At 46.3% G+C, this 18,331-nt stretch overlaps 3 protein-coding genes across 4 annotated transcripts; 2 read left to right on the plus strand and 1 right to left on the minus strand.

Moving 5' to 3' along the window:
- The first annotated feature begins 101 nt into the window (after window positions 1–101).
- On the plus strand, window positions 102–1,279 carry LOC101781916 (germin-like protein 1-4). The gene is made up of 2 exons (XM_004971226.2): window positions 102–385; window positions 499–1,279. The coding sequence occupies exons 1-2, from the start codon at window positions 238–240 to the stop codon at window positions 1,053–1,055; spliced, it is 705 nt and encodes a 234-aa protein (XP_004971283.1). The 5' UTR covers window positions 102–237; the 3' UTR covers window positions 1,056–1,279.
- A 489-nt stretch (window positions 1,280–1,768) lies between these two features.
- On the plus strand, window positions 1,769–8,561 carry LOC101782318 (F-box protein At3g54460). Of its 2 annotated transcripts, none has more exons than XM_004971227.3 (8): window positions 1,769–2,442; window positions 3,993–6,521; window positions 6,599–6,806; window positions 6,885–7,103; window positions 7,184–7,243; window positions 7,642–7,772; window positions 8,036–8,150; window positions 8,237–8,561. In XM_004971227.3, the coding sequence occupies exons 1-8, from the start codon at window positions 2,012–2,014 to the stop codon at window positions 8,363–8,365; spliced, it is 3,822 nt and encodes a 1,273-aa protein (XP_004971284.2). In that variant the 5' UTR covers window positions 1,769–2,011; the 3' UTR covers window positions 8,366–8,561. The 2 variants fall into 2 exon arrangements, with proteins under 2 accessions (XP_004971284.2, XP_022682311.1); XM_022826576.1 differs by lacking the exon at window positions 1,769–2,442 and adding an exon at window positions 3,807–3,855 and having other exon boundaries at window positions 8,237–8,545.
- Window positions 8,562–10,045: 1,484 nt separating this feature from the next.
- On the minus strand, window positions 10,046–18,026 carry LOC101782721 (PH, RCC1 and FYVE domains-containing protein 1). Its single transcript, XM_004971228.4, has 9 exons — window positions 17,657–18,026; window positions 15,815–15,901; window positions 15,628–15,717; window positions 15,061–15,141; window positions 14,696–14,890; window positions 12,023–14,146; window positions 11,377–11,523; window positions 10,712–11,067; window positions 10,046–10,572 (listed from the first exon to the last, which is right to left on the minus strand). Exons 1-9 carry the CDS (start codon window positions 17,720–17,722, stop codon window positions 10,440–10,442), a joined length of 3,279 nt encoding a protein of 1,092 aa, XP_004971285.1. The 5' UTR covers window positions 17,723–18,026; the 3' UTR covers window positions 10,046–10,439.
- Window positions 18,027–18,331: the final 305 nt, after the last annotated feature.

Here is an 18,331-nt window from a genome sequence, read left to right on the forward strand (position 1 = left end):
CAATCGATGATCCATCGGCACGTCTCTGTTAAGCTGAAACGAACGCTGGCTATCTATAAATACCGGGGCCCCAGCTCATCTTTTGCACCATCAAACCAAAAGCTCCATCCTTTACGTGCTTAACTACCTACAGCTCACACACCAGTACACAGCTAACTAGCACACTAGATCTCTAGAAGAAGCTCCAGTCAGCTAGCTGCTGGGAGCTACTAGGACCAACCAATCATCACGAGAACCATGGCGCACAAGCTCCCCGCCATTATTCTCCTCGGCACCCTCGCCGTCCTGCTCTCGTTCGCCGCACCACCGCTGGTGCATGTGGTCGCCGGCGACCCCGACATGCTCCAGGACATCTGCGTCGCCGACTACAAATCCCTTCAGGGCCGTGAGTGATGCCCATCATCTCTCATATTTCTTCTTTCATATAGTACATTACATTTCACAATAACGTAACAAGTATACATATGCTGATGCAAACTCACACGTACGCGTGTGCAGCGCTGCGGGTGAACGGGTTCCCGTGCAAGCCCGAGGGGAACGTGACGGCGGACGACTTCTTCTTCGGCGGGCTGGCGAAGGCCGCCGACGTGTACACCGGCAACCCGATGGGGTCGGCGACGACGGCGGCGGACGTGGCGGCGCTCCCGGGGCTCAACACCCTGGGCGTGTCCATGGCGCGCACCGACTACGCGCCGTGGGGCGGGGTGAGCCCGCCGCACGCGCACCCGCGCGCCACCGAGATCCTCTTCGTCGTCGAGGGCACCCTCGAGGTGGGCTTCGTCACCGCGGCGGGGAACCGGCTCCTCACCCGCACCGTCGCGAAGGGCGGGGTGTTCGTGTTCCCGCGCGGCCTCCTGCACTTCCAGCGCAGCGTCGGGGCGGCGCCCGCCGTGGCGGTGTCGGCGTTCGACAGCCAGATGCCCGGCACGCAGACGGCCGCCGCGGCGCTGTTCGGCGCCGCGCCGGCGGTGCCCACGGACGTGCTGGCGCGGGCGTTCCAGACCGACGGCGGGGTCGTGGAGAGCATCAAGTCCAAGTTCCCTGACGCCGTGTGAATTTTGTGACGTGGTTCGTCGAAAAAAAAATTTGTGACGTGCAGACGTGGCGTGAGCTCAATCCATCCGTCCGTGGGCAACCCAACGTAACTGGGCAGATTGGCGCGCCCGTTCAGGAAACAAAATGTTTGTGGCTTTTATCTTGCGTCAATTTGTCAAGGTAACTGTATTCTTTTTTGTCTAAAGTGATCAATCATAGAAGACGCAGTCGAGTCTTTAATTTCGATCCCACTCCAAATCAATTACCTGTTTCTGTTTCATCAAAAAAATCAACCACCTGCATCCGCAACCAGAGCAGCAAGCGCGGCTGCGCGGGCGGCAGCAGAGAGGCCTGCACGGCCCCGAGCTGGCGGCAGCGAGCCAGCGAGGGCCCATAGATTCATCAAAGCCCATAGATCACCAACAGAAAGCCCACGTCGAATCAGCCAGCGCCCCCTCGGTTTCTCATCTTGATTTTCACCCAACCTGCCGCCGTGTGGCCCCACAAAAATACAGCGGGCCCAGTAGGCCTAGTTAGATGGCGCCCAACAATCAAAAAACACCCACACAGATTCATTCAAAGCCCATAGATCACCAACAAAAGGCCCACCTCGGTCGGTTTCTCATCTCGATTTTCGCCCAACCCAGCAGCCACCGTGGGCCCCGCAAAAATACAGCGGGTCCAGCCCCCAGCTACCATGCATACCAGATCCGATCCGTTAACCGCGGACGCCACTTGCCCCCACAATCTTGCCCGGTAGTTACGCTTCCGCCCGAGGCCGCCTCCAATCGCATCACGCGCCGTCCTCCCCTTCCTCTCCTCCCTCCTCGTCGCCTCCGCCTCCTCCCAATCTCCGCTCCAATTCCGGCCACTCCCACCCAACGAATCCCGCGGTCACTGCGCCGGCGACGAGGCCTGCACCCTCCCCCTCTCTCCCCCATGGTGGAGGCCGAGCCCTAACCCTAGCACGCTCGCAATGGACGCCGCCGCGGCCGCGGCCGCGCGCCGCAAGCTCGGCGGCTACCTCCGCGCCGTCCTGTCCGTGGACGTGGCCGGGGCCGCGTCCATCCCGCCGCTCTCCCGGTGCACCCTCTCCGCCTGCGGGGCCGTGCCCCTCGCGCCGCTCCCCGACGAGGGCACCACGCCTCGGTCCAAGTGGAGGGCGTCAGCAGGCGGCGGCGGCGGCAGCGTCGTGCGCATGCTCAGGACGCTCGTGGCCAACCGGTGCGTGGAGGTGGAGGGCACGCTGCTGCGGGTCGTGACCAGGAGCGCGGGGGTAGGGGACGGCGTGGTGGTGGAGGCGAGGGCGGTGGTGTTAATTGACGTCTACCTGCCCGTCGCAGCCTGGTCCGGCTGGCAGTTCCCGCGCTCCCGCACCGCGGCCGCCGCGGTCTTCAAGCACGTCAGGTGCGTGTCGGTTATTTAGCGCCTCAACGTTTTGTAGCGGTGGAATTTTGTCGCACATTGCTGTCTCTGGATATTGGGCGGCATGTCTGCGTTTCTGAGACGAATTTTGGAGCGTTGTGGGCGTAGCTGTTAATGATATTATTATCATTTGGATGGTTTTTGTGGACGTTACACTCTGATGTGCAAGCTTGATAGTTTACTGCTTGTGTTGCCTTTAGTATCTGAAGATTAGAATTGCAATCCGTTTGTTTTAGGAAATTAATTTTCAATCCTGTTCCATCGTCTGCTATGTTTCCTTTCTGGGACTTTCTGTAAATCTTAATTAGGAGTACTAGCCACCAAGTTCCCGTACATCGCTGACAGGTTTACAGCAATGGTTGAAATTTGGAGAGCTGGCCATAGGAAATCTGAATGGAGAAGTGCAGAGGGAATCTAATCATGAACAATAAAATGCTTTCCTCCAACTAGGAACGGAGGTGACAATGCATGAGCTTATACCTGAAGTATCGACCGAAGGCTAGTGGCGGACACCTCGTAGGCTGCCTTCATTCTGCCATAAACCACAGGACAACTCCAGTGAGCAACAGGGGACTTTGGGCATGTTTCGATGTCGCACACAGAATTAGACAGGGGTGCAGGAAGCGCCCCCCACCCCACCTTGCCACGGCATGCCATGCCATGGTGATGATCCTGCCTTCAGCGGAGCACAAGCAGAAGGTGCTATGCAGGCAAGGGGTGCAAGGGCCATGTCTGAGGTGGGGGCGATAACAATTGAGAGGAGAGCATGGGAAAAGAATGGATTAAGCTTGCTAGTGTAGATGATTTGTTATGTTTATAATTGTGTGTGTAATCAGATGTAATTTTCAGAGGATTGGAACAAATTTGAAACACAGAATCTGTCCATTCCAAGAATGCCCAATATGCCTAGCACCTTGCTAACAAAAGTTTTTTATATAATGCCATGTTCCAGGACTGATGCTGTTTATATCAAGACAGAAATTATTATTCCTTTTTGTTGTCTGGAGTTTCTTTTCCAAAAACAAAACGTTGAGTTATTGGGCATATCCCTGGGGCGAAAAAATCTGGGAGGTACATTTAGTAAATTATCCGAGCATTTCAATTTTTCCCTGCATTCCCTAGCCCCTGATCCTTCAGATCTTTTAAAAGGCTATTTGTTCAGCTTCCCTTCTAACTATGTGATGGAACCTTGTAATAGGTTTCAAATTCGTGGCATTTTCACTCCTTGCGTTATTAATGTCAGTGCGTCTGCTGTTAATAGATATGCTTATTTTTCCCATATTAAGTCCCTATTTAATGCTCAAATTTCCTGTCCCATAGGTAATAACCATGCATCTGTGAATTTGAGTGAAATTGCAAAGTTTGTGGATCTTTTCATTTGTTATTTCCAAAAAGGTGACTTCTTATTCTGCTTCAAACAGCTTTAATTGTCGAGCCTATGAGTTGGGCAATGTGACAACTATTTGTTATCTCAGTAATATTTCACGTGTTGCCACCTTTCTCCTAGACTAATATCTCTTTTTTTTTGTCAGTTGCAACTGGGATGCTAGGAAAGCTTTGCTTGCTTTCGACTGGGCTGCACATGATGGTCCACACTGTGATGACCATTGCATTTGGAGCTGCACCGATTGTCACGTACTTGGTTGCGAGGACCATCAGATAGCGTCAATATCAAATAAAGAGAAGTCATTTGACTTGCACGAAATCTTTAAAACCCTCCCTGGTGTTAGGATGGAGAAGGGCATGCAGACGGAAAGAATAATACCAGATGCAGAAACACTGGAACTGGGTATTTGGTCTGTCCCTGATGATGTATTGAATAAAGTACTGATTCTACTTAAACCCAGGGATTTGATAAGAGTGGCAGCAACTTGTCATCATCTAAGGAGTCTTGCTGCCTCTATTATGCCTTGCATGAAGCTTAAGCTTTTTCCTCATCAAGAGGCCGCTGTTGAATGGATGTTGAGGCGAGAGCAGAACACGCAAGTCCTGGCGCATCCTCTGTACAAGGATTTCTGCACTGAGGATGGTTTCCCTTTCTACATAAATGTTACCTCTGGTGAAGTATCTACTGGAAATTCTCCAACCATAAATGATTTCCGTGGAGGTATGTTTTGTGATGAACCTGGGTTAGGGAAGACAGTAACAACGCTGTCTCTTATTCTAAAAACGCATGGAACACTTGCATACCCTCCTCAAGGCGTGGATGTGAGTTGGTGCATGCATAAGCCAGATAAAAAATATGGATATTATGAATTAAGTCCCAGTTGCTCTTCTAATAGAAACAGCTCTTCGTCTGTGTCAAAAAAGCTTTTGAGGGAGGATGTGACAACAGATGATCCATGTTCTAGTGGACTATCGCATGATGATGATCCTGTGTGCAGTACCAGATCTTCAAGAAAGAGAGGCAGGTTACTGAGCCCTGATCCAACTAAGGTCATGTTTCATGCTACGAGTGAGAAGTCTCCATCGTCATCGCACAGCAAAGTGCATCCAACACCAGCAACTCATGTACTGAAGTTCACTAAAAATTCTAGACAAGTTAGGAAAAACCTCATGGATGCATACAGCAATGGATCAGTTGGCAATAAAAGGAAGAGAGGCACCACCTCTGAAACAAATGAGACCTGGGTTCAGTGTGATGCTTGCAGAAAGTGGCGAAGGTTATCAGATGCAACAGTTCTTGATTCTACCACAGCATGGTTTTGCACTATGAACACTGATCCAACACGGCAGAAATGCACTGCCCCAGAGGAATCATGGGATTTTGTGAAAAAGATAACCAATTTGCCAGGATTTTACAAGAAAAACTCTTTGCCTGGAAATGAGGAAAATGTGTCGTTTTTCACAAACATATTGAAAGATAATGTTGCTATGATCAATTCAGAAACCAAGAAGGCTTTGATATGGTTAGCAAAACTTTCTCCTTCAAAACTTGTGGAGATGGAATTGGTTGGTTTGACTCGCCCAGTTCTAGATACACGTGCAACTACAGGCAAGGGTGCCCGTCCATATTACAAGATATTTCAAGCATTTGGTCTTGTGAGAAAGATTGAGAAAGGTGTGACTCGGTGGTACTATCCCCCTATGCTTGACGATTTAGCTTTTGATTCAGCTGCACTTGGAGTTGCTCTTGAAAAACCGCTGGATTCTACTAGGTTTTATTTATCTAGGGCTACCTTGATAGTGGTACCTGCTAACTTAATTGATCACTGGACAACACAGATACAGCGTCATGTGTCCTCGGACACCCTTAATGTTTTTGTGTGGGGAGACCACAAGAAGCCATCTGCTCACAACCTTGCTTGGGACTATGACATTGTCATAACCACATTCAGCAGACTAAGTGCAGAATGGGGTCCACAGAAGAGAAGTGCACTAAAGCACGTCCACTGGTTCAGGGTTATACTGGATGAAGGGCACACATTAGGTTCGAGCCTTGCCCTGACGAACAAATTACAGATGGCTGTCGCTTTGGTTGCATCAAATAGGTGGATATTAACTGGTACACCTACACCAAATACACCAACTAGTCAGGTTGCTCATCTTCACCCCATGCTTAAGTTTCTTCATGATGAAGTTTACGGTCAAAACTACCAGTCGTGGGACTCTGGAATCCATAGGCCTTTTGAGGCGCAAATGGAAGAGGGACGAGTTCGTCTTGTGCAGCTGCTTCAGAGGACTATGATTAGTGCAAGAAAAGCTGATCTGAAAAATATTCCTCCTTGCATAAAGAAGATAACCTTCCTAGACTTCAATGAGGGGCATGCAAAAAGCTACAATGAACTGGTGGTTACTATTCGCCGAAATATACTGATGGCTGATTGGAATGACCCTTCTCATGTAGAATCCCTTCTGAACCCCAAGCAGTGGAAATTCCGTGCTACTACTATAAAGAATGTCCGTTTATCTTGCTGTGTTGCTGGGCATATCAAAGTAGCTGAGGCAGGTCAGGATATACAGGAAACGATGGATGATTTGGTGAAGCTGGGCCTGGATCCTTCTTCAGATGAATATCAGTTTATTAGAATTGCTCTTTTAAATGGTGCCAGTTGTTTCAGGTATGAATGCTTTTGGTAAAGTAAAACCGTATTATGTATCAATCAGATTATTTCCTTACACAAATATTTTTCTTCAGGTGTAAAGTTTGGTGTCGATTGCCTATTATCACACCCTGCCAACATATTTTGTGCCTTGATTGTGTAGCTCTTGATAGTGAAAAATGCACATTACCCGGTTGTGGCAATCATTATGAGATGCAGACCCCTGCTGTGAGGCTAGAAAATCCAAAACCAAAATGGCCAGTGCCCAAGGATCTAATTGAGTTGCAGCCTTCATATAAGCAGGTGGGTACTTTAATTTTCATCTATTTTGTTTGCTCTTGAAAAGAAGTTTTGTGTAATTTTTCTCTTTTTTTTTTGCAGGATGATTGGGACCCCGACTGGCAATCAACATCTAGCAGCAAAGTTTCTTATTTGGTTGACAAGCTGATAAGCCTACGAGAAACATACATGAATCATGGGAATAACATAACCAATAGTGCTGGTCATGCTAATGCACTATCTTGTCAACCACAGGCAATGTTGGACAAAGTTATAATATTTTCTCAGTTTCTAGAGCATATTCATGTGATTGAGCAGCAGGTTAGTTTGAAATGATTATACTCCAGCTTTTGGTTAACAGTTATGTTAAATTAATGACCATTGATCCCCTTTCCATTCAGCTGACTATTGCTGGAATAACATATGCGGGAATGTATAGTCCAATGCCTTTAGGGAGTAAGGTATGCTTTCTTATTCGAGATGTTTAATCTGTAAATTATACCTAAGTATATATGAGGCCTACTTTAGCCCTGGTGATCCCTGTTGACTCCACGCTGCTTAGTATTTGCACAAGTGAACCAGCCCCTTGCCCATTCACATGTTTTCAACTTTTTGTTTTGTTCACCAGATCTTACATTTCCCTATCTTGCTCCTTGTGTCCCTTCCAGTCTACATGACCACCTTCCTGTAGTTCCTTCTAAATTTCTGATTTCTGCCACTCTATCTCACTTGCTTCCTATTTCCCACTACCCGCTCCGTTGCATGTACAAGATTGCTGTCTAATTGGCAAAATACAAGTCACACTCTCCTTGGCAAATATCTGAAACATATTTTAAAAATTATCTGCTATTCTACGCAGAGAAGTGCACTAACCAAGTTTCAAGAGGATCCAACATGTATGGCTCTAGTCATGGATGGAACTGCTGCACTGGGGCTTGATCTGAGTTTTGTGACCCATGTTTTTCTCATGGAACCAATATGGGATAGGAGGTAATCTAACTATTCAGATACTTCTTCAAATAACTAATGCGGCCATATCCATAGGGTAAATTCTTTTGTTTCTTAATGAAATGTGAACTGCAAATTTATCTGACAATGTTGTACACTTTGTCTTGTTGCCTTACATCTATCTAGTATTTTGCTTTCGTATTGGCAGTCAGCTTTCAACACTTTTGCCAAGGATATTTCTTATCCCTGCCACTATCATTATCATGCATAACTGATGATTGCACTTTCTTTTCTGTTGTAATCAGTATGGAGGAACAAGTTATTAGTCGAGCTCATCGAATGGGGGCAACACGTCCAATACTGGTCGAAACTTTGGCTATGCGTGGTACCATTGAAGAGCAAATGCTTAAACTTCTGCAGGTTTGTGGGCATCACATGTTCATGACATTTTGATGTTAAATTATTGTCAAATCCTACGTGTGTTTGATTATTTTCATCGTCTGCAGGATTCTAGTGCCTGCAGAAAAATGGTGAATAAAGGAATAAGCAGCACTGAGAATGAAGGAGGCAGGCCTCATCGGAGCCTCCATGATTTTGCTGAAAGCAGCTATCTGGCGCAACTCAGCTTTGTGTAGGCAGGATCTAAAGCAGCCGCCCTTATTGATTGGGCGATAGCACTAACTAAATTCTTGATTTTCTGTTTCTTCCTTTTGATCATTCCCTTGCACTACAAATCATAATTGCTTTGCTTGCAAGTGAATGCTTGGAGTCCAAACATGTTTTGTTATGAATCACTTGTTTGACTAAAAGGAAAATGTCCATTTTTAGCCATCCAACTATCATCACAGTTTGATTTTGGTCATTCAACTTCAAAATTAGGAATCTTTGAAACCATTCACATTTTGTCATCGGACTGTTGCAGTCAGTGGTTTCGCTGACGTGAATGACACGTGTCAGTGGAACCCACGTTCCAGCGTTATCTTCTTCCCTCCCTACCCTTTTTCTCCCCTCACCCAAATCCACCACCCGACCCTTCTCTCTCTCCACCTACTCTGATCCGCCGGTCGCCCTCAATCCGCCTCTCTCCCATCGACCCCAAGCACCACCTGCAGAGCATGGCCCATGGTGGGGGCGGCCGCCAAGGAACCCGGCCCAGCGGCAGCAAGGGTAGGTCGCTTGTGCACGGTCCCGCGGCGGGCGGTGGAGGTGCTAGGTCCGGTCGGGAAAGAGGGGCACCCGCTTTCGTGTCGCCAGCATGGCCGAGTAGGGGCACGAGTGAGGAGACCCACTTCGCTATGGGCGCGGCAGCTCGCGAGCGCAATCTGCAGCGTGTGGCCCCCTTGCATCAGCCCCTCGCCCAATTCCTCCGCCTTGCCGCCGATGCCCAACAGGCGCCGCCGCTCCGGCCCCTCGCCCAATTCCTCCGTGAACGACGCCGACGCGTACGCGGGCGAACCCCCTGGACAGGCGGGCGCGCAAGCCGGCGCTGGGACCGAGGCCCGCTTGGTACTTCGTGAGCCCTGCGCGCCGCCACGGCGGGGCCTCCAGGTGCAGGGCGCCGTCCTGCGGACGGTGCGGTGGCGCCGCCGCCGCCAGCGCCCTCCCCAGCGGGGAATGGATAGGCCAGGCACACGACAACCACGTGAGGAAGGCGGCGGCGTCCGGCACATGTGACACTTCTTCTACATCACCGACTTTTCTCTACTGCGTGCGGAGGGAGAGGGAGAGGAAGAGAGATGGCCAGCCGCCGGCAAAGCTCTGGCGATGGATTTGAGAGATGGCAGAGAGAAAGGGGGAGGGAGGGAAGAAGATAACGCTGACACGTGGATCTCACTGCCATGTGTCGTCCACGTATGCGAAATCACTGACTAAAACAGCCAGTCCGATGGTCAAATATAAATAGTTGGATGGTCACAGTTTCCTAATTTTGGAGTTGAATGACCAAAACTAAACTATGGTCATAGTTGGACGATCCAAAACTAACAATCTTCCCCTTTGTAAAGAGTTGAGTTTCCAATTCAGCAAGCCTTACATCATCTTCAGCACACAATACTGGACGTGATCTGTGATAAAATCTGCATCAGTTGCGACAGGCTGGCCAAACTTTGAGCATGCCAAGCAATGCCTTATGTTTTAGAGGACACTTAAACTTCAGAACAGGCGGGACGTTAGTCTTTTACATAACTGTAAGAGCCTGCCTTCAGACTCCTGCTACTCTGCGCCGCAACAAGTAGGAAATTGTCCCCGTCGTGAACTCAGAACTTCTGAGCCCAAATGTACGGGAGCCCAAATGCGTATACGGAAAACAAAACATATGACATGGCCACTTGGCTAAGATTTGCACTGGCATTTGCAATCATATCGGAAAATTTCCAAGACATTCTAAAATTGATGCTTGCTTATGCATTTACAAGATAGATTAGCCTGCTGCTACTAAGCATTTACATTACTTCTGCTCAAGCACTCTACTTTTCACACAAGGAACAAAAAAAGAAAGAAAGGGGTAAGAGTAAAGAATTATTATGTAAAACCGAAGAAAAAATCCTTCCTGTTTTCCTGGGAGCGGAAACCTCCTCTTTTCAAGGGGCTAGGTAAAATGGTAGCCACGTTAGCAACCGAGCTTGACTGACAAGAGAGCCTTCACGTAGGTCGGGTACATGGCCTCAGCTCCGCATGTAATCAACTATGTTTCTCCAGGTCAATCTAATGTCAGTTAGATGGAATGTCATTATCGACACTGGCGGTTGATTTGTCAACCACGCGGACATTGTACTGCTGGTACACCCTTGCCCGGTTCTCCTGCCACCATTGTTCTGCTTGTGTCTCACTGAATCTCTTCCGACTATATTTACAAACCAAAAAAAACATGATGAGTTACAAGATGAACCAAACGAGAATTCAACAGGAACACGATGTAAAGCTAGATAAGTAGAGTGATAGCAATAGAAGTTGCCAGCTGAGCAGGATTCAAATGCATCTACCTGAACCGAACCCGCTTGAGATCTCTGGCACCTCCAGGCAAGGCGGTGAGAGTAATGTATACACCTGGTTCGTCTTGCTCCACCCATTCAGCCTCATGGCAAGATTCAGCATCCGGTAGCCTACTTCCATTCTTGCCAACTTCTGCATGACTGGTCTTATTCCTAACAGAACTTGGTCCATTAGAAGCAAGCAATCCATTATGACCATTTGTGATTTGTTCTCCAGAACTGCTTGGGCTGCCCAAACTCTCTGTACCCACAGATGAAATGTCATTTGGAATGGAAATTCCAGGAAGAGGTGGCAGTTTAGTGTTCTTGGCTGCTCCTCCAGGTAACCTCTCGGCCATCCCCTTCAACTGTTACAAAAAGAATGGAATTGGCTAAGAATATGCATGGCAACATTTAAATCTGGAACCACGTAGCCTTTAATTGATGCAAAATTATTCAAACCTTCAGATTTTTCAATTAAACCAAACTGCTTCATTCAAGTTTCATATCCTGGTTGTAACATACTAACATAAAGGGGGTAGTTACTATGGGATATACAGCATAGCTCAAAGGCCTTTACTCTACATGCTAACATTGAAACTGATTTAAATACAATTAGATTAGATGTGGGTATAAAAGGAGACAAAATTGCATGCTCGTGCAGTAAGCAGACTTACTTGTGCAGTGAGTGACTTGATTACTTCCTTTGCCGCCTTGCATTTTGCAGTTTCCTCCCCGGCAATGGAAATAGCTTCCTTCAATTGTTTGGTAGTTCTCTCCAGCTCCACTTCAAGCAGTTGAGACTTCCTCGTAAGACTCTCCACCTGTATGTGAAGAGCTACTACATGAGCAATTGAGCAGCAAGTCCTCTCTTTCTGATGCTACTTAGCTTTAATCAAAAGGAGGTTGAAATATTGAAACTCAAAAAAGACAATAGCTTGTTCATCCATATACAGCTTAGAACTATGACCATGTTAGTATTAATTAACTATTAAGTAGGCAGATAATAATCTAGTATAGAAACATCAGGTAGATTGACAGTATCGAATGTATAACTTTGTTACTGTTACAGCAAAAGGATACATGTATCCACAGCATAAGGTTGCAGAGGTAAGCACAAAGAAAATTTACTAAGCTATCTTTTAAAACATAAAATCAAAAGTTCAGTATGACAACACAAAAGGTTGCTGTCTTATCAGACTGGAAACCGAGCATGATGTGAGCTAAAACTCCGCCACATTTAAATTGCTGACTACTGAAAGCAAAATATAAATATCAATAATATTTATCAAATAGCACTAAAAAATGGAAGAAAATGTATACCTGAGACCTCAAATTCAGAACCTCTTGGCTTAGTGCATCATTTGTTGGCTTTCCATCATTTGCAACAACTCTTGGAGACGCTAGACCACCCAGAGTAGGTGTAGGTGTTGTGGATCGTGGAGGGCTTGCTCTTCTCGAAATAGGTGATGTTGCCCTAGAAACAATCCTAGATCCAGGGACTGATGCTGAGAAAAATTTCTTTGAAGATCCAAATACAGGATTGAAAGATCTTGAAATGTTAAGCCCACTCCAATGTGAACTTCCATTTGGCACAGGGGAAACACGGGTGCTATTAAATTCAAATTTCTTATTTTTCTTGGAATATCTGCTATCCACATGCTTAAAAGATTCCATTGAAGATAATCTTGATAGTTGAGCATTTGACCTTGTTTCCAGATCCTCCTCGATTGTATCACTTAATCCTGGTACACTAGCAGCCCGCTTTGCTGAAGAATGCATGTCTGTCTCAAGTCCCTTTGTCAGTTTGCTGTAGCAGCTATCACAGACACGGTAAGGCTTGTTTGGATTTGGTGCTAATGAAGCCTTCAGAGATTTTTTACTGCTGCAGGAATGGCAAAATACTAGAGCACAGTTGTAGCAATTATGACGTTTTCTCCTCAAGTTGAATGGCTGACGGCAACCTGAGCACATTGATTGATCAACTCCAGATACCCATTTGTGGATGCATATTGCTGCAGTGAAGTTAATTCCACAAACAACACTTCTAACTTGCTTATCTTTCAGTGCTTCAACCAATGTAGGAGTATTCCTATCATCAGTGTCACCATGACCTAACCGGCCATTTGCACCTTTGCCCCATGTGTACACCTCAGTCCTAGACGTTAAGACAGCTACATGATATGCACCACATGAAATCTCCTCCACGAAGTTTTTGTGTAGCTTCCCTTCAACACGTACAGGAAGTATACCATCAGCTTGTGGGTTCCCCAGCTGACCATAGACAGCACTGCCCATTGTATACACATGGCCAGAAGTAGTAAGGGCTACTGTCAAGCAATGCCCACAAGCAACCTGACAAAAATTGGGCTCCACCAAAGCAGCCACACAAGTTGGGACATATCGTGGTTCCTTGTCACCATGACCTAAGCGACCTTTATCACCATCACCCCATGTAAATATCTTACCAGAAGAACAATTGCTAGAACTTGAATTCCCAGCCATTACTTCCACAACTGCAGCAGTGTGCCAAACACCACAAGCCACCCGCACCGTGCGTAGCCCTTTGAGGGATTCAACTTCTCTGGGGACTGAGATACTTTCACGATCTCCATGACCCAGAACCCCAAAAGATCCATCTCCAAATGTGAAAAGCTGTCCAGCAGAAGTTACTAGGGCTGTATGCCAAGGTCCACATGAAATTGATGAAACATGTATACCCTCTAGTGGTCCATTCACGCGCTTTGGTACCCAGTGACTGACATCATTTCCATGACCTAAAAGCCCAAATTTAAAGGTGCCATCCCCCCATGTGTAAAGATCTCCAGATAGTGTAACAGCACAAGTGTGGTATTCACCACATGCTACCAGCTCAATGTTCATATGAGAAAGAGCATCGATGAGTTTTGGCTGCGATACATCACAATCGACACCATGACCAAGCCGTCCCCCCGATTCCTCACCCCATGAATAGATCTCTCCTTGTTTAGTGACAAGTGCAGAATGTCTTCCTCCACAAGATATGTTCTGTACATCAAGTCGCACAGCAAATTCTAATGGTTTTGGTACAAGGCAATCCATTTTTGCACCTGAGGAGCTTCCAACTCTCGAACTACCACCACCAAGAGTTCCTTCCCCGGTTCCTTCTCCCCATATGAAAACATCGCCTAAAGCGTCACCATCATCATGACCAGAACCATGACTAGATGAACTAACAGCACTTGAATAACTGACTCGGAAAGCATCCATTGGAATGCTTCTTGGGTGCCCATTTGTGTTATCTGAGTGTCCAGAAGACATAGAATGGACCGACCCGGCATTAGAATCCGATGGTAAAAAGCCCTTGGGAGGAACTGCATACAGCATGACATCAGAAAAGGCCTTTTCCAATCCATTCTTTGGTGGGCTCCCATATGGAGTACGGAGTCGGTAATTGTCACTGCCATCCTGATGTGAGACAAGTAGCAAAAAGATCATTTTCTAAAACAAATAGCGATATCACAAAAAAGAATACATGATGCAAAGTGAAGGGAAGGAGAGATCATTAAAAGTAATTAGTACACTAGTAATTTGACGCATCAACAAAACATTGCTCCTTTCTAGCTTTGCACTCTAGTGTGGAGAAATTTCTGTTTCCAAGTCTTCCTGCTCTAACTGAACACATCAGTGAAAGCAGGGTACTTTCACAATAATTTGACTGAAGTAATTGCTGAATTGAACATTCAACGTGAAAATAGGACAGGTTCTATTCTACTCCCTCCTTCCCAAATTACTATTCGTTTTGGCTGTGTAGATACATAGCTTTTACTATGTACCTAGATACATACTATGTCTAGATACATAGTTTTTCCTATGCACTTAGAAAAGCCAAAATGAATAGTAATTTGGGACGGAGGAAGTACCAATGAAGAGGCAGGCAATCACAACTAAGGGATGAAACTCTAATGTTATTCTAGTCTTCTAGATGGGATTTTCAGATAATAGAGACAGTAATACCTTGTGGATGCTGTCATTGCTGCTGAAAGGTGAACTCAGAGGAGAACTCCGGCGTGTGTAAGTCCTTGGACTAGTTGCACCAGAGGAAAGGATATCACTTCTAGATTCAGTTCTCCATTTTCTTTGGTGGCTACGGGAAATCAATGTTTTCAGCCCAGCAAACCATACTTCAGCTTCATCTTTATCTTTACATATCTGATATTATTAAAAAGGACAAAGCATGTCACCATACGAATATGAAACTTTACTAAGAAAACTAAACATGAAAGGAAAAGAGGGGGGAAACGAACAGCAGCACACCAATGTTAGCAATAGAACCAACAAAGACGAAACAAAATAATAGAGTTGAACTAGGGAAAACTTACTATATCCAATGACCTATCATGTGAGATTAGAGAAAAAGATTGGCATTCCTTCTCAGGCCGTGGATACCTCTGAAAAATTGCCTGAATTGTCCAGGAAAAAGATCTAGTCAGTAAGTTAGGCACCAAAATTAATCACAATACAAAAAGGCAGTACTTCTGACCAACAAATAATTTTTTTATTAAAAATGTAATTCAATCGCAACATGACATGAGAATTCAAGATTATGTCAGGTAAACTCCTTTAGTATAGGGGTCAAAAGTAGCAAGTCATATATACATATACAAGGAGTTTCGACAATGTGTGTTGGTTTATAGTTTAATGTTCTGGTCATTTTTCATTGCACAGAGTTATTTGAAAAATTAAGAAGTTTGGAAAAGCTATTTCAGTTTATAAAAGATATGCATTCATAAGAGTTGGCAAGCAAATATCAACAGAAAATCAAGATATTTTTTTTACTATACTATAAAGCTTGTTGACCAAAGCAATTTATTTAGTAGGAAGAAATAGCTAGATAGGAACATCTGCTAAAAAGCATGAGGCTAGGCCTCTTTGGAGTGTTAACTTACAGTCCGCTGCCCAGGAATTATCCTAGATACATGGCTCAACCTTAAATGTTTCTCTTCTTTCCCTGAGAACCATATCAATACAGATTCATCCTGAAGGAGCCAAAAAAGCATAAAATACACCATATAAGTCAGAGGATTGTGCAGGCACAGAAACACTGTTAAATTGGAGAGTGCAAAGGAGGCTCACATTGGATAGCCTAAATGGACAAAACTTTGGCTTTCCTCTACGCCCATACTTCAACAAGTAAGCTCCTTTCTTGAGAGCGGTGATGGCCTGCAAATAGGGAGTGCTGTCAAGCCTCAAATATCATGCCAATAATATATGGAAAATAAACAAGTAATCAGCAGCATGCAACTTCCATATTTTAAATTTTAAAAATATAAACTACAATGGTAATCATCAGGACATTCTATGCGACCAAGTCTGCTATAATAAACCTGCCTTCCAAATGATTTCAATAACTTTAGAAGCAATAAAGGGAAAATGCCATGTCTTATACGAACTGATTAACAAAAGTTTGGGGCTTGATGTTCACCTGAGGTAAATCACTGGTTCTGTACTAGGAATAAAATAATAGTAGAACAAAATACTAGACACATACACAGGCAGGTACCAGTATGTAATGGTTCAATAGAACCAAAGTTTTCTACTATTTTTCCTTTGCCATTAGCTAATGGCATACAGTTTATTCTTCAGATTGACCTATTTCTTTATGATTTCCTTTATCGACAATGAAGAATAAAAACCAAATAATCCCTGCCACACTAGTTGTGTAGTAGTCATTAGTGCAACTACAACCACTGAGCTTGCTAATTTAATATGTATATATCAGTGATTGTGGTATTTTCAATCATGCATGACTTTTTTCCTGTATTGCTTTTGTTTTAACTACTTTGTATTATTAGCATCTTCGCAGATGCACTTGGAAGAGAGCTTATGAAGCATCTCACTGTAAAGTCCAGCAGTTAAACAGGGTTTTTGATCAGTGCATTCAGTAGCTGCTGCACAGTATCTGCTCGACAAATGCGGTCCCTTAACTAGCATAAAAGATGAAATGCGTTATTTAGTAAGAAAAGAATGAAATGTCATTTTGTCAGCATAACGAGTTAAAGGTACTGCTTATGTTTTGAGTAACCTGATCTAGCCATATCTCCACTCCATGCCTAATAAGTTTGCCCCCAAACAGAATGTTGGACATAATGTATACATAAAAAAACAAATCAATCATCACATGATTCCAAACCTCCTACACTGCACGACACTCCTTGGTGCCAAAAATTGGGCTACAGTAGCAGAATCGGCCTAAACTGTCCATTTGCATGCCATGTGGTCAGCCATCTCTCTCATAACCCACAGGAGTTCAAATCCACAAAGCCCCAGCATCCATCCCCAGATATTATTCACAAATTCACCAATCCCAACACGGCATCCGTCAAATTCAGAACCATGTAGTAGCGATAACTGAATGAGCAAGCAAAGCATTGCACCAAGGCCAACACAAAGAGAGAGGTAAAGGCAAGCATGTGCTGAAGAACTACACCAGCTCATTGTCCTCCCAAACCGAATCCCTCTGCTCACCAAAGCACCCTACTGAACGCTCTCAACTCCAGAAAATGGGGAATGATAAGTACTATAATAGTCCCAACTGGAGCTCAGAAACTAGACACAAGATAAACAGCTAGTAGACATCAAGCAAGTCAACCACCTTACTAGCTCCCGGAATTTCAGCAGAGGAGGAACAGCGAGCACTGGCAACCCGAAATCTCAAGTCTGGGCTCCATTGTAGCACAGGAAAGAAAAAAACAGCAAAGTATGACATGTTTGGCCACGAATTCCGGCGGAATCAGGCACCATTTCACCTAGTCGCCCAAAGAGCACGAGGTAGCCCGGAGTTGCGGAGAACATGTAAGCGGTATCTATCTACCCACCTACATCTCATCTCAGTTGCACCCCGGGTAGAAACAAAGGACGGGGGGCAAATTGATCCTCCCGGCGGCGTGCACAAGGGACAGGGTTAGCGGGAAGCACCTGCTCGATGTCGCGCTCGACGGGCCCCGCCCGGATGCCGCCGAGATCCGAGGAGGCGTCCGACATGGCGGCCTCCGCATCAACCCCGCCGCCGGCAGCGCCCCATCACCGCCGCACGCTCTCGCCCCGCAAAACCCCCAAAGGCGCGCGCGGGCGGACGACCCTCGGCCTCGACACCCGACACGCTCTACCGCCACGGGCGGGGGCGCGGCGCGCCGCAATGGGGGGGCTCGCTCGCCGGCGACCTGCGGCGCGGCTCGCGGTGGCGGCGAGCTCGGGGCGCGCCGCGGCTCCTCGGGGGCGGTCGGATCGGAGCGCGGCGGCGGCGGTGGCGGAGGCCGGGGGCGAGGGGTTTGGCAGTGCGGGGGTGGGGGGGGGGGGGGGGGCGCCATGGAATCATGGGCAGAAAGCAAGACGCCTATGATGATTCATTGCCTATACAAGGAACTGCCCCATACATGGGGAAGGGGACGAAGCTGCAGGCCATGCCTCATGGGCAAAGCTGACTAGCTATTTCATCGGCAACACACAGTGCTCTCGCTTTCCTCCATAGATCTCTGATGAGATGCCGATGTATCACGATTGGTGCTACATCCATCTGGAGATCGTCTATATTGGGGAAGAGAATCTCGAAGTCAAACTGTGTGGGAGCCATAGATCTGAACTGACAACTTG

Source organism: Setaria italica, chromosome V (assembly GCF_000263155.2).
Source record: "Setaria italica strain Yugu1 chromosome V, Setaria_italica_v2.0, whole genome shotgun sequence".
Classification (NCBI taxonomy): Eukaryota; Viridiplantae; Streptophyta; class Magnoliopsida; order Poales; family Poaceae; genus Setaria; species Setaria italica.

Coding starts and splice junctions, on each gene's coding strand:
- LOC101781916 (XM_004971226.2), top strand. CDS start 238: ATGGCGCACAAGCTCCCCGCCATTATTCTCCTCGGCACCCTCGCCGTC. Junction 386..498: donor CTACAAATCCCTTCAGGGCC/GTGAGTGATGCC, acceptor ACGCGTGTGCAG/CGCTGCGGGTGAACGGGTTC.
- LOC101782318 (XM_004971227.3), top strand. CDS start 2,012: ATGGACGCCGCCGCGGCCGCGGCCGCGCGCCGCAAGCTCGGCGGCTAC. Junction 7,244..7,641: donor CAATGCCTTTAGGGAGTAAG/GTATGCTTTCTT, acceptor TATTCTACGCAG/AGAAGTGCACTAACCAAGTT. Junction 8,151..8,236: donor AAATGCTTAAACTTCTGCAG/GTTTGTGGGCAT, acceptor CATCGTCTGCAG/GATTCTAGTGCCTGCAGAAA.
- LOC101782721 (XM_004971228.4), bottom strand. CDS start 17,722: ATGTCGGACGCCTCCTCGGATCTCGGCGGCATCCGGGCGGGGCCCGTC. Junction 15,718..15,814: donor GTCCATTTAGGCTATCCAAT/GTGAGCCTCCTT, acceptor TGGCTCCTTCAG/GATGAATCTGTATTGATATG. Junction 11,068..11,376: donor TCAAGTCACTCACTGCACAA/GTAAGTCTGCTT, acceptor TTTTTGTAACAG/TTGAAGGGGATGGCCGAGAG.